The following is a 23468-nucleotide window of genomic DNA, read 5'->3' as shown; positions in this document are numbered from 1 at the left end:
TCAGCAAGGGCAATTTTGCTCACGTTGGTGCCATTCCACACTAGTACACATTGGATTTCTTTCACTGTTCACAGGAATGGCCCCAGCAGCAGTGCAATACAGCAGGAGGGGGGAAGCAGCTCATCTCACATTCTGCATGGCAGGTGTTGTGGTACGATGTACATGTACCTTTAAGGAAGCATATTTTAAACTGCTGTCAATCATTATCCATCTCAACAAAATGTGATGTACTAGTCCCACGACTTGTACTCAGTCTACAGCAGCAGACAATAGGAGTCAGACATGTATACTTAACCTCCTCATTAACATCATTAGTATATAGTCTTATCTTCAAGTAAAGAACCCACAATATTCTTTTACCAATCCTTGTGTGATTGGGACGGTCGAATAACAGCAGATTGCAATGGTGCACTTTAACTCTGGGGGTACATTAGGCAAGCTTGTTTTAGTATCATGGCCTGAAATCCTGGTCATTCAGTCAGACAGTGCAATTCTTTCCCAACTCTCCTGTTATATACCAATTATACTGACTTAAGTGTAGATCCATGTAAGAGAAGGCAGCCAGGTTGGCCTTGGTGCAGGCACATTTCTGTAAATTCTAGATTTAAAAAGGACACAGACAACCTACAATTTTTTTTGAAAATCTTTTTTAAAATCAATGGTTCAGCAATCTAAACAGAGACAGCAAAGCTTTCACAAAGCAACTGAATTAGCTTCCCACAAGATATTCCTCTCAGAAATTTGTTAACAAAGGGACTGATTTAACCGAGTAAAAATAGACCTGGTAAAATCAGGACTATATAAGCACCAGTCAAATCTTAAGTGCTTTATTTCAATTCTAAACAATAGGAGTGAATGGGAAGACACTTGACATTCATAGTCAAATTTTAGTGAACATTCAGTGTAATGTTGGGGCAATATAAGGGAACCTGAATAATCACACTTGACTTGGATTGAATAGGAGCCTTGACATTGCAGTTTTAAAACATAATGTGAATCTGTTCAATGGTTTTATCTAGGTTATATCAGATTAAATGTGTTTTCTGTAATTATTCATCCTGCCTAGACCTGAGATTACCCAAGATTCTGACTAAACATCCTAACCTCATGATACATACATAGAACACAAGAAATGTTTTTTGCTTTATGCAATTTTCACCCTTGTTTACTTCATTGTGCAATATAACTGCGACACGGCAGAGTGTGCCAGCATTTTCTTGGGATTTGGTCTTCAGAGGCTAATCACAAACCTCTCCTTAAAATCTCCATCAGCTACGAGTAAGAATCCATACCCCCCAAACAACTTCCGATTCCTGATTTCCCCTTGGTTGCCTAATTGGGATAGGATCCATGGTAGACAGTATGGGCTGAAAGTCTCGGGGGATTCCACAAGTCTCCCTCCAGAGTATGACACAGACCCAACCATGATATGTCTCTGTCATCCCCATGAGTTTCTGATTGGTGTGCAAGCTCTGATAGACTCAAACGGCACTGGGCATGGCAACTTACCAGAGCAACCTGTCGTGCATACGCACACTCTCAGGTGAGGTCCACAAGCCTCCTGTTGCGTGGGTCTTGCCCTCACTGGTTAACTCCAGAGAAGTGATGCAGCTTAGAGCTCTCAAGAGAAGTATATCTACATTTCTAATTTTTGCCCTTAAATGTCAGGATGGAGAAGAGCCTGGCTGCCCAGTGACAAACAAATGCCACCGTCTCTGAGACAGATGGACACCAGGTATGGGTCCCCCCAATATGGCCCCCAGTCTGATGCTCATCACTTCCCCTCTCAATGATCCCCTTATTTCCAATGGAAACTACATGCAAAACAATTTCAGCTCCATTCTCCATCGAATGGTCTTTGGTGGAACTTCCACTAATTATTTTTAAAGAGAAGACTGCAAGCAATCCAGATAAGGAGCAAACAATCCAATTCACAGTTATCTCTTCATTCATTCGCAGAATGTGGGAGTCACTGGCAACACAACTATTTATTGCCCATTTCTAATTAGCCTTGAGTAGGTAGTAGCAAGCTGCTTTCTTGGACTGAGGCAGGGAGTGTTACAGCGCTGTTGAGGAGGGATTTCCAGGAATTTGACCCTGTGGCACTGGAGATTATATTTTGAGATCAGAATGGTGTGAGGCTTGGAGGGGAACTTGTAGATGATGCTCCCAGGCATCTGCTGTTCCTGTCCTTCCAGGTAGTAGAGGCTATGGCTTTGGAAGTATATTTGATTCAAGTAGGAATGAGCTATCTCCAAGAGAGCTGAACGGTGAGAAGCTGGAGTTACCTCAATTGTTCCTACACTCAATAATGACGATGAACATTCCCCCCACCCCACTCCACCCCATCCCACCCCAGAAGACAATGCAGCAGCAAGAAATCCCTTAGAAGAATGGCTGAACTACAATCACATTACACAGGCAAACAAAAAGAGGAAGATGTCCAGTCTTATCAGAGAATTTATAGCTTAACTGGTTGAGGGACTTCACCAGTTGAGTATCCACCTCAGATTTCTGACTAAACTCAGGCTGAATCCACAGGATTTTCCTGAAGGCTTCGGGGCCCCGAGGTCGGGATGAAATGGAGGTCCCAAGGCGGAGGCGGCCTCTGGATTGGTCTCCTTGTGCTGGCCTGGCGGGCGGGCGGGATCCCCGTCCGGCCAGGCGGGCGGGCAGGATCCCCGTCCGGCCAGGCGGGCAGGCAGGATCCCCGCCCGGCCACAGGGCGGGGCAGCCCTGGCCAGAGAGGGAGGAGGTGCTGAGGTGGCATGGAGAAATGTGAGGGCACCTCAACACCATTCAGCATTTTAGTGGGGAAGGCGGTGTGTTGTTCAGAGGATTTAACCCCCTCCAGTTGACCATCTGCTGGGGGGTGGTGGTGCACAGCCACCAGGAAAATGCTGCCAAATCGCCCTTCGTTGGGGCCTTGTCCAATTATATCACCTTTCAGGCTAGCCCAGGAAAACCTCCCCAGGGGCGGAAATCCATCTGGTCCCATTCCCACAGCCGCGGGACCCGGAAAATTCAGTGCCTTATGCTCTGCTTCCAAACACACGAATTAAGAGACATCTCACCATGACACGGTCAGAGTGATAAATACCGATGCACTGCTGGGCAGCCTGCCAGTCCAACCACTCCCAGGCAGCTGTATGTGATGTATTTGTAGGGGACCTCCACCCTCAGCAGTTTCCGAGCCTCCTGGTCTCTGGGGGAGACTCCTGCCACTCTACAGACCAGAATCAAGGCTACAGACTTGATCACCTGCCGAGCAATGAACACAATGATAATTCCGATGGCAAACCTGGCGCACATCCTGCAGATTAATCCAATGGATAGTGAGGGGATCGGATAGGGAGGAGCAGACACAGGCTCTGGGATTAGCTCCCACTGATGATTGATCCAAGTGGCCAAAGCCGCCCCACCACCAGCACTGACAATGTTGGTGGTATCGCCTCGTGCTGTGCTCCAGTGGTCCAGCTCGGGGTAATAGATGGACAGCATCAAGGGTAGGGACAATGCTAACAGAGGAGCAAAGCGGTTCTTCATCTGGAAGGTCTCCACGGCATCCCAGAAAGGGTAAGAGACAGTCACCAGCAGAGCAGTGATTGCAACTCCGCACAACACATCCTGAGGAAGGGAAAGAGCCATTAGTTCCAGCAGGGATTGGAAAATCATACACCAATTCCTAACCAAAGCACCAAAGTGATTTCAGAGTCCAGAAAGCAAATGTAATTTAATATGGAACAATTGGTCTAATAAGGCGGACTCCGATTCACACTGAATGTTGGAAACTTTTTTTCAAATCTTGAGATCAGTCCTGAATACAGAACTTTCTTCTCTAGAACTTGCTATCTACACTCTGCTCTTGTTGGAATATAGGTTCCAGGACGCAGGGCAGTATGTTACCAAGGAGTGTCCTACACAAGACCATAAGACATAGGAGCAGAATTAGGCCACTAGGCCCATTGAGTCTGCTCCACCATTCAATCATGGCTGATATTTTTCTCATCACCATTCTCCTGCCTTATCCCCATAACCCCTGATCTCCTTATTAATCAAGAAACTATCCCTGTCTTAAAGACACTCAATGACCTGGCCTCCACAGCCGTCTGTGGCAGAGTTCCATAAATTCACCACTCTCTGTCTGAAGAAATTCCTCCTCATCTCTGTTCTAAAGGATCGTCCTTTAGCCTGAGGTCGTGCTCTCCGATTCTAGTTTTTCCTACTAGTGGAAATGTCCTCTCCACGTCCACTTTATCCAAGTCTTGCAGTATCCTGTAAGTTTCAATAAGATCCCCCTCATCCTTCTAAAGTCCAACGAGTACAGAACCAGAGTCCTCAACTGTTCCTCATCTGTGGGACACCTTTGGTACTGGTCGGGAATATGACTATGGAGGGAGTCACGGCCTGACCTTTGCCCTCACCACATGTTCACACAAGCACAAACTCTGGTTATCACAGGGTAGTGTGAAGCAAGAAACCTGCCAAACATCTGTCCTCTAAGGTTATGTTGAAGTGCAAATGTAGAGATTCCTTGGCTGAGACCAACTCACTCAGCATAGATCAGGCATCAAACCAGTGACCCTCCTGGCTGTGTGGCTCAGTTACAGAGATAGTATCGCGACTACTGGCCCACTGGTTCCAGTGAAATCTCTACAATTCTTAACCATTCATTAACAATCCTGTCTCTGTATTGAGAAGCAGTTTTCAATTTCCTAGCTTGTCCTGCTAAAGAAGTGTGTGTTCTTGGACTGAGATCACAGCAAAAGTATTTAATGAATAGGCGACATTTATAACATTGCTGCTTTAAGCTGTTTATATACTTGGCAGTAATAAACACTGGGGATAGGGACTGTGTGCTGGTATTGACTGGAGTAAGTCAACAAACCCGAGGGTGACTGAGTTGATGGAGAGGATGAACTGTTTGAGGCTCTCAGTAGCTCCAACAACCCCCAGGGTGGTGCTGAGATTCCCTGGTTGCAGCCCACAAACCACAGACATTTTATCAGAATTAATCTTAACTTTAAAAAGCGAGCCACCAGCTTGTTGCCACTTCAATACATTACCACTTGTTGCTTTTTATCATTTGCTCTTGAGGTGTGGGCAATGCTGACAAGCCGGTTTTTATTGTCCATCACTCACTGCCCTGAGGGCATGAATAATCGAACATGAAGCGTGTGGGATCAGAGTCATGCATAGGCCAGATTTGTTAATGATGGCACGTTCCCTTCCCCAACGTGCCCAAGTTGTCAAGTTTATTAAACTCAGTCTCATAATTTGCTATGGTGTAAGTTGAGCTCAGGACTTGTGGGTTCCTAGTACCATAACCATTACTCGAGTCTGGGAGAAGGTGAATCGGCGGGGTCGAGGGATGTGGTGGAATGGTGGGATTGAGCAATATGATGAAAAATTTTTTTTAAAATCACAATCCTTAAAACTGTCCTCAGCCACTGAAGCCATACAGGGTCCATCCCTGGCACTTCAGGGTATACACCACATCTGTGGCCATCACTGTTTTGTGTTTGGTGCGTGTGGAATAGGTCACAGAGTCTTTGATGATGTTTTCCAGCAGCCGCCAACCTCCTCGTAGATTAGGTCAGAGATGTGCTTGACACCCTTGCCAGGTGTCGAATGGCCAGCTTGGTGATACCCTGGACGTTATCACAGAGCACTTTGCGGTGCCACTTGGCTCCCCCTTTTCTCAGCCCCTTACTGCCTTTCCCTCTACCTGACATGATCTGCACTATAAGTAGGTTAGCGCCATTAATCTATCAAAACAAGGGCCTGATGCTTTCTGACCTTGTCCAAAATTTTCACTGCGATCAGACTGTTAATTGTGTTTCATTATGTGCAGGTGGAGGTATTAATTGGGGTTTCACTTGAGCACATAAAGATACATTCATTGAAACTGGATTGGCTCTAGTAATTCCGTCCACCAACTGGTTTCCTGGGAGAGAACACAGATCTATGCTGAAAGGTCTGTGCTGTGATGTTAATCTGCTGGCCTTCTTCACAGATGCCAATACACCGGTTGTGCATGTTCTGCATTTCGTGTTCATTCAGATTTCTGGGATTTGCTTTTGTCTCATTTTTATCTGTTGAATAACTCAGATCACATCCCTATAAAGCCAAGACCCATTTGCAGAAAACCTTTGCCATCACCCCCACCCACCTCACTCCCCCCTCCCCCAGTCATGTGGGCACACTTGCCATTCCTGACTTACCAAAACTGTATGCATCCCTGTGTAAATACGGCTCAGGGACACCAAGGTACAAATAGCCAAAGCTAGCAGCAGTCCCAGCTCACAGGGATACTGAAATAAAAAGAGGCACAAAGTAAATAAAATCAGTGATTATTTGGATACGAAGTGAAGCTCTCTCTATATTGTCCCATCAAACACTCCTAGAATAGGTACTGAACAGCTGGATACAGGATAAAGCTCCCTCAAACACTCCCGGGATACCAACAAGTATGGGTTATGTACAGATTACATTTAATGCCTTCTGGATTCCACTCTCCTCAGAGGTCAGTGCTAATGAAGATAGCAGTGGTTTCAGAATACACTTTGGACCTAAGTAACTGTAAATGAGCTGAGTTGTGTGGGTTAAGCATGAATGTAATCTTTAGTGCTTAAACAATGAACCCATGTTTAACTACAAATCAATAATTGATCTTCCGAAATTCAGCAATCTGTGTTCTAACTATGGCTGTTCAGTATGACTCCAGTAGTCCCCAGTCAATGTCACAGTCTAATCTCATTCCTTGCATCTTTTTGTGTGAAATAAAAATGTCACTACAAACACAACTCTCTGCTCTGCAGTGCCCTAAGGCTATCAAATACTTTTTATAACCCAAGCACATAGGTTTTCATGAGGAACTGTGCCTGTGACATTTGAATGAGAGGATGTACCACATTGAGATTGACTACAAGAGCAAAAACATTTGCAATAAAACCTGAGGCAATCTCACAGAGCAGGTGAGTGTTGGGCCTGGGATTCAATGAACTGTAACTCCAACAAACGATTGCCAAATGAAACTCGAAATAAAATCCAAACTGCGTTAATGATTTTTGGTTTGAGCCTCTGATTTATGGTTTTCTGTTTTCATTGAACCTGAGGGTCACCCAATCATCCTGTTAGCCTTGAGTTCAAAGGTCAGCAGGACTTGCCTCCATTCACAGTTCAGTATAAGCACTCATGGATCATCCATCAAGCACATCCTCCACTTGTTACCAGTCTGTTTCACATATCAGCTATTGCTCAATGGTTATTCCTCTCACCTTGAGTCAGGAAGTTCTGGCTTCTAATCCCACTCTCGAGATTTGAGCACAAAATCTAGGCTGACACTCCTATTGCATTACTGAGGGAGTGCAGCACTATTGGGGGTGGGCAGGTACTGCTTTTCAGATGAAATACTCAACTGATCGAGCCAAGTCTGCCCTCTCAGTTGGATGAAAAAGATCCCAAGGTGCAATCCTGAAGAGGAGCAAGGGAGTTCTCCCTGATGACCAGGCCAATATTTAACTCTCAACGAACATTATTAATATGGGTTTCCTGGTCATTATGATATTGTTGTTTGTGGGGCCTGGTTGTGCTCAAATTAGGTGCTGCAGTTCCTACATTAGAACAATGTGTGTGATTCCATGTAGGGAGAGACTGCCAAATAAAACTGTTAGTTCTGAGAGAGAAACTGTGAGCAGAAATGACCTTGGTTGTCTGTCTAAACTATAGTCAGAAGTGGAGCAGACTCACACACACAACTTGTGTGTTCCTGAGCTCGGTGATCAGGGATGTTGAATTCCTTTTTATGATACTCAGTAGTAACTGATTAACCAGATAGAGAGTCACTTTCACAGTAATTAGATTTTATCAAGCTTGGAGATGACCTTGCCAATTTTTTTAAAAGCTTCTTGGCAGCTGTGATCAGAAAACACCTGGTTCCAGTTACCATCCTTTTAAAATATGTTCTTCCTCCTTTCAGTGTCTCCATTCTGCTTTGAAAAAAATAGGATAAGGAGGCAATGTGAGCCTGAACCACAGTTAGTGTACTCTCTACATTCATATAGTGTGCAGGCGTGGCTAGTTATCTGGCTCTGTATTATGGGGTGTACGTAGGGGCACGTGTGCTTGTGGGTAGGTGTCTATGTATAGAGGGATGTCTGCAGATGTGGGCAGGTGTCTGTGTATCTCTACATGTGTAGATACATTCTTTTTGTCACTATTGCTTTCACTCTTATTCTGTGACTCTATCTTCAACTCCCTCTTGCTCAGTGTTTCCCTCGTTCTCTCTCTCTATCACCCTTACTCACTTTCTTGCATTATTTCTCTTTCCTCCTTTCTCTTTCACAGTTTCAACACATGGGTCAGAAGGTTGTGGGTTCAAGTAGGATCAGTGCAAGAGTATTCGGCACCCTCGGTGAACATTCAGCCTTACACCCATAATTACATTTGAAAATTGAATATTGTGCAGTATGAATAAAAATTCTGCATTTATAACTACAGATTTTTTTTTTACATGAAAAAGGAAAATAGTCTGATTTGATTTATTATTGTCACATGTATTAACATGCAATGAAAAGTATTGTTTCTTGCGTGCTAAACAGTCAAGACACACCGTTCATAGAGAAGGAAAGAAGAGAGTGCAGAATGTAGTGTTACAGATTGTTCTACACTTTTCATAAAATATGTACTTTGAGAAATGACATTTGAATGTTAATATGGCTCACGTGATGTGTTCCTGAAACAGTTACTGGATGACTTTATACAACCAATAATCATGACAATATAGTGGGATAGATTAAATTACCTTTATTGATACTATCCACTGACTTGTAGTTTGGATTATGAACAAATTTGTAAAACTGTCACATAAACAGAATGAGGGCATTTTGGAAAAGACTGCAATGTAAATATATGGAAATCTATATGTATGTCAGTATATGTGGGGGTACATGATGGATCGAGACCTTTCATTCCCATTACTGCAGTCTGCTTGTTTTCTTTTGTAGTTTTATGAATATTTCACTCTGTTTTTTGCCATGCTAGGCAGCCACCTAGTTTGCCAGGAGCTTGCATGGGCTCAGGGTGCAAGCTCCACTTCAGAGATTTGAACACAAAACTCCAGGCTGTCAGAGCAATGCAGTACTGGGCAAGTTGTCAAAGATGTGAAACTGAAGCCCAACTGCTCCCCAAAGTGGGTGCAAACAATCCCTCGGCACTATTTGAAGGAAAAGCAGGAAAGTCTGGCCAATATCTATCAAATCAACATCACAGAAACAGATGATCTGGTCATTGCCGTTAATGAGAGTTTGCACAAGTTGGCTGCTTTATTTCCTACGTTATAAATGACTAAAGTACACTGTAACATCTCCAGTCTGGAAATCTAACGTCCGCAAAAACCAGCTGTCCGGAAATCTTTTGAACAGTATTATAAAGCGGAGGTTGATCTGAGAACTAACACCAAAACAGCCAAAGAGGAGTACCTCACCTTATAATCTGTAAAAGATGTGTGTGAAGTGGTGTGACCTGCGCTTCAGCAACTTCTAGTGGTTAAAAACAAAATAAATCCCTGACACCCACTCTAAAATCAACACATAACAATCTATTTATCTAACTTACAGCGAACAAATTAACTAAACTCTTAACAAACTGAATAAATCTCTTCTAACTATTAACCATTCCCGAATAAAACAAGATTCTAATGGTATGCTATTCCAATAAATACAATTCCCACTCATTAACAAAAAATAGAATTTTAGTCACTCTGTAAATTACAACCAGGTTTTGTATCTTCTGGAATATTCTGGGCCTTCTCTGTTCATTCTCCCGCTGGAACCTCTTTCTTCTTTGGTACCTTTGCTATCTAGATGGTGCTTTGAGCTGAGAGCCGTGGCAGGTGGCAATTGCTCTCTCCTTTTTGTCCCATTGCCCTCTTCTTTTATACCTATGATGACATATCAATATTTCCCACAATAGGATTGGTCTTAGGTTGTCAAAACCATCAGATTTAAATTTAATCGGTTTTTAGTATCCAAGTGCCTAATTCAAATTGATTAGCCGAATTCAAAAAATTCAAAAGCCTGTTGTCTTGGTAAAAACTGCTGCTGGGCCTTTCAATACAAATGTCTCCATTTGGGCTCTCCGTGTACTTGCATTTTCCTAAGCACAAAAAAAGCACCACCTTTTAAAGGGACCGTCCAATGCATTCTCCCTAGAATTTTACAATTTTACAAACACCAATCTACAATTACTCTACCCAACTTCACAACACCTCCCCCCTTAAGAAAAAAAACCCATCATCATGAAAAGATGGCTTCATTTTTTTTTAACCTTAACTTCATTATATTACTAGAACCATAGCTCATTAATCTATGCTAGAGTCCATTATTAAAGAGGAAATAACAGAGCACCTGAATAAGAATGGTTCGATCAAGCAGACGCAGCATGGATTCATGAAGGGAAAGTCGTGTTTGACAAATCTACTGGACTTTTATGAAGATGTCACTAGTGCGGTTGACAGAGGGGAACCGGTGGATGTGGTGTTTTTAGATTTCCAGAAGGCGTTCGATAAGGTGCCTCACAAAAGGTTGCTGCAGAAGATTGGGGTACACGGAGTTAGGGGTAAGGTGTTGGCGTGGATTGGGGATTGGCTATCTAACAGGAAGCAGAGAGTTGGGATAAATGGGTGCTTTTCTGGTTGGCAGTTGGTGACCAGTGGCGTGCCGCAGGGATCGGTGCTGGGGCCTCAATTGTTTACAATTTACATAGATGATCTGGAGGAGGGGACTGAATCTAGGGTATTCAAGCTTGCTGATGACACGAAGGTGAGTGGGAAAGCGAATTGCGTGGAGGACGCGGAAAGTCTGCAGAGAGATTTGGATAGACTGAGCGAGTGGGCGAGGATCTGGCAGATGGAATATAACGTTAGCAAATGTGAGGTTATCCACTTTGGAAGAAATAATAGTAAATTGGAATATTATTTAAATGGAGAAAAATTACATCGTGCGACTGTGCAGAGGGACCTGGGGGTCCTTGTGCACGAATCGCAAAAACTCAGTCTGCAGGTGCAGCAGGTGATCAAGAAGGCGAATGGAATGTTGGCCTTTATCGCGAGGGGGATAGAATATAAAAGCAGGGAGGTCTTGCTGCAACTGTACAGGGCACTGGTGAGGACGCAACTGGAGTACTGTGTGCAGTTTTGGTCCCCTTATTTGCGAAAGGATATATTGGCCTTGGAGGGAGTGCAGAGAAGGTTCACCAGGTTGATACCGGAGATGAGGGGTGTGGCTTATGAGGAGAGATTGAACAGATTGGGTCTGTACTCGTTGGAGTTTAGAAGGATGAGGGGTGATCTTATAGAGACATATAAGATAATGAAGGGGCTGGATAGGGTAGAGGTGGAGAGATTCTTTCCACTTAGAAGGGAAACCAGAACTAGAGGGCACAGCCTCAAAATAAGGGGGGGCCGGTTCAGAACAGAGTTGAGGGGGAACTTCTTCTCTCAGAGGGTAGTGAATCTCTGGAATTCTCTGCCCATTGAAGTGGTGGAGGCTTCCTCGTTGAATATGTTTAAATCACAGGTAGATAGTTTTCTGATCGATAAGGGAATTAGGGGGTATGGGGAGCAGGCGGGTAAGTGGAACTGATTCGCTTCAGATCAGCCATGATCTTGTTGAATGGCGGGGCAGGCTCGAAGGGCCAGATGGCCTACTCCTGCTCCTATTTCTTATGTTCTTATGTTCTTATGTTCTAATCTAGAGTTTCACATTTTATACTAATTCGATTTATATAAACATTTCTATCTTATATAAACATTTTTCTTTTAAATTTGTGATAAAGCATCCGCAATAATATTTTCATGACCTGCAAAAATCTATAAATTAGATGCTTGTAACATGAGACTTCAATGAAATAATCTGGTGTTCTTGTCCTTAAATCTTTCCAGAAATGTCAAAGGATTGTGATTGGTGCACACAGTCGTCTCTGCTGCACTGTTTGCAATGTAAACATTAAAATGTTGTAAGGCCATTACCAAACTCAATAACTCTTTTTCAATTGTTGAATATTTTTTCTGGTGGATAGAGGTTTTTTGAAAAATAACCGATTGGCCTTTCAATTCCATAATCGTCCTCCTGTAACAACTGTTGCGAAGTTGAATAGAGTAATTGTAGATTGGTATTTGTAAAATTGTAAAATGCTAGGGAGAAAGCATTGGATGGTCCCTTTAAAAAAGTTTTTTTGTGCCCAGAGAGTTAAAAAAAATTGCAGGTGCATATAGAGAAATATTGTACAGAAGGGCCAAGCAACAGGGTGCCATGGTAACAGGCTTCAGAGAAACTTCAAAGAGAGAGAGAGAGAACTGCTCACTCTCATGGTCTCATTTATGTCTTAAAAGAAAGCCTTATCTAGATAGCAAAGAAGAAAGAAGACAAAATATTCTGGAAGATGACAAACCTGGTTGTAATTTAAAGAGTGACTAAAAATTCTATTTTTTTTGCAAATAAGTGGGAATTATATTTATCTAAACAGCATTCCATTAGAATCATGTGTTATTCGGTTTGTTAATAGTTTGGTTAACTTGTTCACTGTTAGTTAGTAAATTGTTACTTGTTGATTTTAGAGAGTGTGTCAGGGAGTTATTTTGATTTAACAAAGAACAAAGAAAATTACAGCACAGGAACATGCCTTTCGGCCCTTTAAGCCTGCACCGACCGTGCTGCCTGACTTAACTAAAACCCCTTACCCTTCCGGGGACCATATCCCTCTATTCCCATCCTATTCATGTATTTGCCCAGATACCCCTTAAAAGTCACTATCGTATCTGCTTCCACTACCTCCCCTGGCAGCGAGTTCCAGGCACCCACCACCCTCTGTGTAAAAAATTTGCCTCATACATCTCCTTTAAACCTTGCCTCTCGCACCTTAAACCTGTGCCCCCTTGTAATTGACTCTTCCACCCTGGGAAAAAGTTTCTGACTATCCACTCCGTCCATGCCCCTCAATCTTGTAGACTTCTATCAGGTCGCCCCTCAACCCCTGTCGTTCCAGTGAGAACAAACCAAGTTTTTCCAACCTCTCCTCATAGCTAATGCCCTCCATACCAGGCAACATCCTGGTAAATCTTTTCTGTACCCTCTCCAAAACCTCCACATCTTTTTGGTAGTGCGATGACCAGAATTGAACACTATATTCCAAGTGCGGCCTAACTAAGGTTCTATAAAACTGCAACATGACTTGCCAATTTTTAAACTCAATGCCCCGGCCGGTGAAGGCAAGCATACTGTATGCCTTCTTGACTACCTTCTCCACCTGCGTTGCCACTTTCAGTGACCTGTGTACCTGTACAGCCAGATCCCTCTGCCTATTAATACTCTTAAGGGTTCTGCCATTTACTGAATATTCCCAATCCATATTAGACCTTCCAAAATGCATTACCTCACATTTGTCTGGATTAAACTCCATCTGCCATCCCTCTGTCCAAGCCTCCAACCGATCTATATCCTGCTGTATCCTCTGATGGTCCTCATCGCTATCCGCAAATCCACCAACTTTTGTGTCGTCCGCAAACTTACTAATCAATCCAGTTACATTTTCCTCCAAATCATTTATATATATTACAAACAGCAAAGGTCCCAGCACTGATCCCTGAGGAATGCCACTTGTCACAGCCCTCCATTCAGAAACACACCCTTCCAGTGCTGCCCTCTGTCTTCTATGACCGAGCCAGTTCTGTATCCATCTTGCCAGCTCACCTCTGATCCCATGCGATTTCACCTTCTGAACCAGTCTGCCATGAGGGACCTTGTCAAAGGCCTTACTGAAGTCCATGTAGACAACATCCACTGCCCTACCCTCATCAATCACCTTTGTCACTTCCTCGATCAAGTTAGTGAGACACGACCTCCCCTTCACAAAACCATGTTGCCTCTCACTAATACATCCACTTATTTCCAAGTGGGAGTAAGTCCTGTCTCAAAGAATCCTCTCCAATAATTTCCTTCCCCCTGACGTACGGATCACTGGCCTGTAATTACCTGGATTATTCTTGCTACCCTTCTTAAACAAAGGAACAACATTGGCTATTCTCCAATCCTCTGGGACTTCCCCTGTAAGAGTTTTAACAACACCAGGTTAAAGTCCAACAGGTTTATTTGGTAGCAAATACCATAAGCCCTTCGGAGCGCTGCTCCTTCGTCAGATGGAGTGGAAATGTGCTCTCAAACAGTGCACAGAGACACAAAATCAAGTTACCGAATACTGATTAGAATGCGAATCCCTACAACCAGCCAGGTCTTAAAGATACAGACAATGACCTGGCTGGCTGTAGGGATTCTCATTCTAATCAGTATTCTGTAACTTGATTTTGTGTCTCTGTGCACTGTTTGAGAGCACATTTCCACTCCATCTGACGAAGGAGCAGCGCTCCGAAAGCTTATGGTATTTGCTACCAAATAAACCTGTTGGACTTTAACCTGGCGTTGTTAAAACTCTTAATGTGTTCACCCCAGTCCAACACCGGTATCTCCACATCATGACTTCCCCTGTAGCCAGTGAGGATACAAAGATTTCTCTCAAGGCCCCAGCAATTTCCTCCCTTGCCTCTCTCAGTATTTTGGGGTATATCCCATCAGGCCCTGGGGATTTGTCTATCTTAATGTTTCTCAAGAACCCCAATACCTCCTCCTTTTTGATCTCAACATGATTCAAACTATCTACACATCCTTTCCCAGATTCATCATCCACCAAGCCTTTCTCTTTGGTGAATATTGACGCCAAGTACTCATTTAATACCTCGCCCATTTCCTCTGGCTCCATGCATAGATTCCCTCCCCTGTCCTTGAGTGGGCCAACCCTCTCCCTGGCTACCCTCTTTCCCTTTATGTATGTATAAAAAGCCTTGGGATTTTCCTTAATCCTGCTGGCCAGTGATTTTTCGTGGCCCCTTTTAGCTGTCCTTACTCCTTGCTTAAGTTTTTTTCTACTTTCCTTGTATTCCACACTTGCTTCGCATGTTCCAGCCTCCCAGTCTTGACAAATGCTTTCTTTTTCTCTTTGACTGGGCTCATAATATCTCTCGTTATCCAAGGTTCCCAAAACTTGCCATACTTATCCTTCATCCTTACAGGAATGTGCCGGTCCTGTATCCTTATCAACTTACACTTGAAAGCCTCCCACATGCCAGATGGTGATTTGCCCTCAAACGTCTGCTCCCAATCTATATTCTTCACCACTTAACCACTAAAGGGTTGCTGAAGAGCAGATATTACCACTTCCCACTCACTTTAACAGATTATGAGATGAGGTACTCCTCTTTGAGTGGTTAAGTGTTAGTTCTCAGAGTGGGGATCAACCTCTGCTTTATAACGCAACACAGCTCCAACCTACATCAGTTGCGCCGATGGCGACTTTGAAAGGTTTCAAAAATTTTGGTGCGGCTTAAACGTGTGCGGTGGTTGACACTGCTTTTAAATTCTCAAATGCTTCCTGGCATTGTTCTGTCCGCCGAAATTTTGTGTTCTTCAATCCGTCAATGGTGCCACTACGCTACGAAGGTTTGGTACAAATTTCCTCTAGAATCTGTTCAATCCCAAAAATCGTAGTGCTTCCTTCTTCGAGGATGGTCTTGGAAATTCCTTGATGGCTTTCATCTTCATGTTTTGCGGTGTCATCCATCCGTATCCAATGTTGTGCCTGAAGAATGTCACTTTCGCCTTCGCAAATTCTGTTTTTGCCAAGTTTATGACCAATTTTGCCTTCTGTAATCTCTCGAGGAGCCCTGCCAAATGCTCCATATGATCTTTCCACGAATTTTACAAACACCAATCTACAATTACTCTACCCAACTTCGCAACAGCAGACCCTAGCAACTCAGGGTATTACAGCACTTTGAGAATGGAAAGATGGGAAAGTTTCAGGGTGTAATGCCCCATGCCCAATCTGCACCAGCCTGCAGCTATTGGCATAGGCAGCAGCCAGGAATCCGATGCACCCATTTCAGATAGGCATTTGACCACTTGCTTATGTAAATAAGGGCCTTATGTCTGTTTCAGGCCTCCTTCAGGGCATTGGACAGCAATAAGCCAAGCAAGGCCAGACCTAATCCTACTCTGGAAAACAGAGTAAACACTCAGTTTAGCCAGCCTCTAGTGGAGCTAGGAGGAGCAGGAGTGTTCCCCTCCTTGGCTACAGCACACTTGGGACCACTGCCATCCTACCATTGCACTCACCTCTAACCCCACTGGACTTACGTGCGGGCCACTGTCAATGGGGTAGGTGAGTCCAGGTGGTGAAAGCTTGTCCTTATTACCACAATGATGCCAGAGACCCAATACTTGAGGAGCATTGGGCCTGCACTGTCCAGGCTCATCGTGGAAATGTGCCAGGTATTCTGTGCCTGAAATTGAGCCTTCATCTTTCCCCTCTCTGACCCAAGAGCACTGCAGTCAATTCTGGAGCTCCAACTGCTGCCCAGGCTGACATTAACTCGCTCCATACGAGCCAGCGATAAACCTTGGGAACTTCATGGCCTCTTGTGGCCTGGTGGACATTGCACTCACTCAGGGGATCCATCAGAAAGCAAACGGAGTGAAAATCATTTTGGGTGCTAACATATCAACGTGTTATCAGGCGTTAGTGAATCAGCCAATGGAGCAGCAAATGGGGCAGGGTACAACTTAAACGGTCCATTTCATGTTACCACCCCCCTTCCCCTAACTCACCCCACCCCAGTAGAATATCTGATGTGTCGTTGCAAAAGAACAGGTTTAAAAAACTCAAAGCTGCCACAAGGTGCGGGTTGAAGTTCCACGAGAGCCTACCCAACACTGAGAAGACCAAAGAAGAACTGAACTCTGACTCACCTTGTACCTGTTCATCGAGGCCAGGAGGAAGGAGAAGGGGATTGCAGTGGCAGCCATGGCGTGAGTGGAGGGCATCCCATACTCTGCATCCACCCGTACTTCGAGCTTGACCACCGGAGGGGACGGAGGCCTGGGCCACTTTAAGACATCTTTGGAAGCTTGGCCAATGTACATCACAATCTAGAGGAACACAGAACACAAGGAGAAAAAGTTCAATCCAATGCAAACTCCACCTGCCCTTCTCACCTTATAGCAGTATCAATCAACCCTAATCTGCAACAGTCTCCAGATGTCGGGCCCAGTACGACAGAAAGCTATGTGCATGTGAGCTGTTTATTACTTATCCTTATAATCCTAGTTTCTTCTCCTAACCAGGTACTTACCCAACTCTTTAAAGAGGAATTGCTTGATTCAGCATTAACTCGGGGCGATAAGAATATTGACGAAAATCATTGCCAAGCCTTTATTCTCACTCTGGCCTGGTTAATTTTAAATTTGCTTGTTCCAGTTTTGAAAGTCCAATTTAACCTGTGATGTCAGTGTTCTCCTCACCCCTCAGTGTCACAGCATTCAACCCATTCCTTCCACTTTCACATCCAGAAGGTCCACACTGCTTTATTTCCATAAAAATGATCCTTTTATCGGATCATTAGATTCAATTCCCAGTTCCCCAACAGTGATTGCTGACCTCCTAGAACCAGCTGGGTGTCTCCAGGGATTGATGATTAACCTCTAGTTTTTGCCGCAATGAAAATATTCATTTAGGTTGTTATACTGTGTCTGTTTGCATTTTCTTAGGTATAAAATATTGGAGATGGGAGCAGGATTTGTCAGGAATCAATGAAAAATGAAGTATCTATTCGCTTTCCAATTGGTGATGAGAAGACAGGAGCAGCGAGGAGAGGGGAATAGGATAGTTAGAGAACATAAGAATAGGCGCAGGTATTAATCATTCAGTCCCTCAAGCCTGTTCTGCTATTCAACACAATCATCATTCTGCCTCAGTGCCACCTGCCCACCTGTTTCCCATTTCCCTAAGACACCAAAAATATGTCAGTCACAGCCTTAAATATAATCAATGATGAAACATTCACAACCCTCTGACGTAAAGAATTCCACAGATTCACAACCCACTAAGTGAAGAAGGTTCTCCTCATCTCATTCCGAAATGATCATCCCCTCATCCTGGGGCAATAAATCAGAAGCAGTCCATGTCCAAATGCAGCATGACCTGGACAAAACCCAGGTTTAGGCTGACAAATGGCAAGTAACATTTGCACTACCCAAGTGCCAGGCAATGACCATCTCCAACAAGAGAGAATCTAACCATTGCCTCTTGACATTCAATAGCATTACCTTTGCTGAATCTCCCACTATCAACATCCTGGGTATTACCATTGACCTGGAACTGAACTGGACCAGCCATATAAATACTGTGGTTACAAGAGCAGGTCAGAGGCTAGGAATCCTGCGGCCAGTAATTCACCACCTGAGTCCCCAAAGCCTGTCCACCATCTACAAGGCACAAGTCAGGGGTGTGATGGAATACTCTCCCCTTGCCTGGATGAGTGCAGCTCCAACAACATTCAAGAAGCTCGACGTATTCAGGACAAAGCAATCCATTTAATTGGTACCCCTTCCACAAACATTCACTCTCTCCATCACCATTGCACAGTGGCAGCAGTGTGCACCATCTACAAGGTGCACTGTAGGAACTCACCAAGGCTCCTTCGGCAGCACCTTCCAAACCCGTGATCGCTACCATCTAGAAGGAGAGGGGCAGCAGACAGATGGGACCACCACAACCTAAAAATTTCCCTCCAAGTCACTCACCATCCTTACTTGGAACTATATCTTGCACTATCACTGGGTCAAAATCCTGGAACTCCCTCCCTAACAGCACTGGGGAAGGCTAACTATGACAGTATTAGGCAGGAGCGAGGGAATATAGACTGGGGGTGACTGTTTGAGGGTAAATCCACATCCAAGTCAGTTGTTAACAATTCAGGACAAACATGTCCCTGTAAAAATGAAGGATAAAGATGACAAGATTCGAGAACCCTAGATGACAAGAGATTGTGAGCTGAATGAAAAAGAAGAAGGAGGCGTACATAAATTTCAGGAAATAGAAAACAGGTAAGGTTCTTGAGGAATACAAGGAGAGCAGGAAAGAGGTTCAACATGGGACTCAGGAGGACTAAAAGGGGTCATGAAATGCCCTTGGCAGGCAGGATTAAGGAGAATCCCAAGGCTTTTTATGCACATATAAGGAGAAAGAGGGTAGCTAAGGAAAGGATGGGTCCACTCAAGAACAGTGGAGGGAATTTGTATGTGGAGCCAGATGAGGTGGGTGAGATCCTTAACGAGTACTTTGCATCAGTATTCACAAAGGAGAAAGATATGGTGGATGGCGAGTATAGAAAGGAGGATGTTGACATTCTAGGACATGTTGAGATAAAAAGGGAGGAGGGATTGGAGGTTTCGAAAAACATTAAGATGGACAAGTCCCCAGGGCCAGATAGGGTCGAGCCCAGAATACCGAGAGGGGCAAGGGAAGAAATTGCTTGGCCAAAATCTTTATATCCTCTTTAGCCATGGGCGAGATACCAGAGGATTGGAGAGTAGCTAATATTGTTCCTTTGTTAAAGAAGGGCAGTAGAGACAATCCGGGAAATATCGGGCCTGTGAGTCTCACATCAGTAGTGGGAAAATTATTGGAGAAGATCCTTAGAGACAGGATGTACTCACATCTGGACGAGAAAAAGCTTATTAACAATAGGCAACGTGGTTTTGTGAAGGGGAGGTCGCTTCTCACAAACGAGAGAGTTCTTGGGCAGTGGATGTTGTATACATGGACTTTAGTAAAACCTTCGACAAGGTTCCTCTTGACAGGCTGATACAGAAGGTGAAGTCACATAGAATCTGAGATGAGCTGGTAAGATGAATACAAAACTGGCTTGGGCATAGAAAGCAGAGAGTAACAGTGGAAGGGTACTTTTCTAACTGGAGGTCTGTGACAAGCGGTGTTCCACAAGGATCAGTGCTGGGGCCTCTGTTGTTTGTAATATATATTAGATATTGGAAAACGTAGGTGGTCTGATTAGTAAATTTGCAATTGATACAAAAATTGGGGGAATAGTGGACAGTGAGGAGGATTATCAAAGGATACAGCAGGATATAAATCAGCTGGAGACCTGGGCTCAAAGATGGCAGATGAAATTTAACCCGGACAAATGTGAGGTGATGCGATTTGGAAGGTCTACTGCAGAAGGAAAGTATACAGTAAATGGTAGAGCCCTTAGAAATATTAGCATACAGAGGGATCTAAGCGTGCAGATCCAGTTCCCTGAAGGTGGCAACTCAGGTGGACAAGGTGGTCAAGAAAGCATATGGCATGCTGGCCTCAATTGGTCGGGGCATTGAGTATAAGAACATAAGAAATAGGAGCAGGAGTCGGCCATCTAGCCCCTCAAGCCTGCTCCACCATTCAATAAGATCGTGGCTGATCTGATAGTGGGTTCAGTTCCACTTACCCGCCCGCTCTCCATAACCCTTAATTCCCTTAATGGTTAAAAATCTATCTGTGACTTAAACACATTTAACGAGGTAGCCTCTACTGCTTCATTGGACAGAGAATTCCAAAGATTCACTACCCTCTGGGAGAAGAAGTTCCTCCTCAACTCTGTTCTAAATTGACTCCCCCGTATTTTGAGGCTATGCCCCCTAGTTCTTGTTTCCATTGTAAGTGGAAATAACCTCGCTGCTTCTACCCTGTCTAGCCCCTTCATTATCTTATATGTCTCTATAAGATCTCCCCTCAACCTTCTAAACTCCAATGTGTACAGGCCCAGTCTACTCAATCTCTCCTCATAAGCTAACCCCCTCATCTCCGGAATCAACCTGGTGAACCTTCTCTGTACCCCCTCCAAAGCTAATATATCCTTTCTTAAATAAGGGGACCAAAATTGTACACAGTACTCTAGGTGCGGCCTCATTAGTACTCTGTACAGTTGCAGCATGACCTCCCTGCTTTTATACTCCATCCCTCTCGGGATAAAGGCCAACATTCCATTTGCCTTCTTGATTACCTGCTGCACCTGCAAACTGAGTTTTTGTGATTCATGCACAAGGACCCCCAGGTCCCTCTGCACAGTAGCATGTTGTAATTTTTCACCATTTAAATAATAGTCCATTTTACAATTATTATTATTGTAGCTATAGCTATAATATAGTATAGCTATTAGAAAATCATGTTGCAGCTGTATAAGACTTTGGTTAGGCCACATTTGGAGTATTGTGTACAATTCTGGTCGCCACACTACCAGAAGGCTGCTGGTGCATTGGAAAGTGTGCAGAAGAGATTTACAAAGATGTCTGGTTTGGAGGATATGGACTATGAAGAAAGGTTTAATAAACTTGGATTGCTTTCATTGGAACGTCGGAAGATGAGGGGGGACCTAATGGAGGTTTACAAGATTATGACAAGCTTGGATAGAGTGGATAGTCAGAGTCTTTTTCCTCGGGTCGAAGGGTCAATTACTCGGTGGCATAAGTTGAAAGCGATAGGGGGAAAGTTTAAAAGAGATGTATGGGGCAAATTTTTCCACACAGAGGGTGGTGAATGCCTGGAACATGCTGCCGGAGGAGGTGGTGGAGGCAGATTCTATAGCAACATTCAGGAGGCATCTGGATAGATACATGAATTGGCAGGAATGGAGGGATATGGATCACTTAGAGGCAAGAAAATATTAGGTTAGAGAGGCATCTGTGCCAGCACAGACTTGGTGGGCTGAAGGGCCTGTTCCTGTGCTGTACTGTCCTTTGTTCTTTGTGGGTGTACCTACACCACTGGGACTGCAATGGTTCAAGGAGGTAGTTCATCACCATCTTCTCAAGGGCAATTAACAATGGATAATAAATGCTGGCCTAGCCAGTGACACCCACATTCTGTGAATGAAAAAAAATGCTCCCAAGGTGGGAGATTTCCCAACATGGCAGAATTGCCTTGCTTTAAAGGATCACTTTAGACCCAATTTTCACTCCAGGATTGTGGAGGTGGGATAGATTCAGGCTTACAGACCCCGGAGGCAGATCATAGCTGGCCACAGAGGTGGCCTGGTTAGAAGGAGTGCCTAGGTTCTATGGTACTCCATCCCACCTGTTTTAGGTGCTGTTAGCATCTCTAGCCCTCAGCCCTCCCAATCACCACCAAACACGTCTCCCCATGTCCTTCATATACCTCATGGCCTATCCATGTCAACTCATGCCTCACACCAACACCCAGCCCCTCATACCACCCCTGACCCAGCATACTCCTATGACATGAGTAGATCTCAAGAAACATGTGGTGATTTTTTAAAAAGAAAAATCGAACAATCTAATCCAGCTCTCTCTCATTTTTACCTGATAGTGAAAATAAAATACACAAAACGTTTCCAAAGTTTTAAAATCTGAAGTGATTAATCTATTAAAAAAATCTCAATTCAGACTCCACAACAAAGACAGTTCATTTTTAAAACTGTCAAACTCTGAACTCTGAACCCCCATTCAAATACTTGTAGCTTTTGAAATTCAGCTAAGCATTCATAATGACATAATAGCAACATTTGGAAAATATCAGCAAAGGACTCATTAAAACTGCATGAACAGATGATAATGTTTTTTCTAACCTACATCAGATTGCTTGTCGGTCAAAGCAGTCTCACAGATAGATTTTTAAATCTCACTGATGGTTTCAGCATTTTTTTTCCATGCTTAAAGAGGGATTTTTTTAAAACTTCAAATTATGTCACTTAAACAGATCTTATCCATCCCTCAAGAGCTATTGCATTGTAACGATTTTAATCAGGCAATTGATGTCCTGCTTGAATATGAACTCCCTGATTTAGGCCCAAATTGATGGTCTAATCAGGGAGCCCCATGCTCTGTACTTAAACAGGAGTGTCAGTTCCTCTGGCACTCAGGATGGAGACTGCATGCTGAGAGTGCTCTGTGTGGCGTTGTTGGATCTTATAAATAAAGGAATTTTGGTGAAGGGACTTCTGCCTCCGAGGACTTCTTACATACATCAACGCCATCAATTTGTGATTGTGGATTAAGGGCCTTGGAACAGCCATAATTGAGTCTGTTTGACCTCAGCACCAAGTTCAAATGGCCCTGCTGAGTTTGGTTTCCATCCTGTATGAATTATGCCCTGCTCTCATCCAACAAACTTTGGATGTCGGGAATGGGGGCAGGACTTCTACATCAGGGTCCTACCTGCCATTTTTGGAGGTCGCCAGCCCTGTGACTCGGTGTTCTAAATTCTTTAGGCAGTGGAAGCAACCTCACAGCGCCTAGTCTGTTAAACTCCTTGGAAATTGTGTACGTTTCAATTAGATCACCTCTAATTCTTCCAAATTTGAGAGAGTATAGAAGTAAGTTACTCAGTTTCTCACCATAGAACAACCCTGTCATCCCAGGAACCAATCTAGTGAACCTTCACTCTACTGCCTTCAAAGCAAGTATATCTTCCTTAGATATGGGAGCCAAAACTGTGCACAGTACTCCAGGTATGGATCTCACCAAAGCACTATACAATCGGAGCAAGACTCATTTAATCTTGTACTC

At 43.9% G+C, this 23468-nt stretch overlaps 1 protein-coding gene across 2 annotated transcripts in view; it reads right to left on the bottom strand.

The window, feature by feature from the left end:
• Nucleotides 1-638: 638 nt before the first annotated feature.
• The window catches only part of LOC144509882 (sphingosine-1-phosphate phosphatase 2-like), a 31478-nt gene continuing 8648 nt past the window's right edge, over nucleotides 639-23468 (bottom strand). For both annotated transcript variants that reach the window (XM_078238819.1, XM_078238820.1), the window contains exons 3-5: nucleotides 16860-17039; nucleotides 6225-6314; nucleotides 639-3627 (exon numbers count right to left, since the gene is read on the bottom strand). In XM_078238819.1, the coding sequence (XP_078094945.1) occupies nucleotides 3085-3627; nucleotides 6225-6314; nucleotides 16860-17039 (813 nt within the window). In that variant the 3' untranslated portion in view covers nucleotides 639-3084. The remainder of the gene's footprint in view (nucleotides 3628-6224; nucleotides 6315-16859; nucleotides 17040-23468) is intronic.

The sequence above is a fragment of the Mustelus asterias genome, chromosome 22 (genome assembly GCF_964213995.1).
Source record: "Mustelus asterias chromosome 22, sMusAst1.hap1.1, whole genome shotgun sequence".
In the NCBI taxonomy this organism is placed as follows: domain Eukaryota; kingdom Metazoa; phylum Chordata; class Chondrichthyes; order Carcharhiniformes; family Triakidae; genus Mustelus; species Mustelus asterias.
Note: the sequence above shows the minus strand (reverse complement) of the source record. Positions and strands in the feature narration are given on the sequence as shown.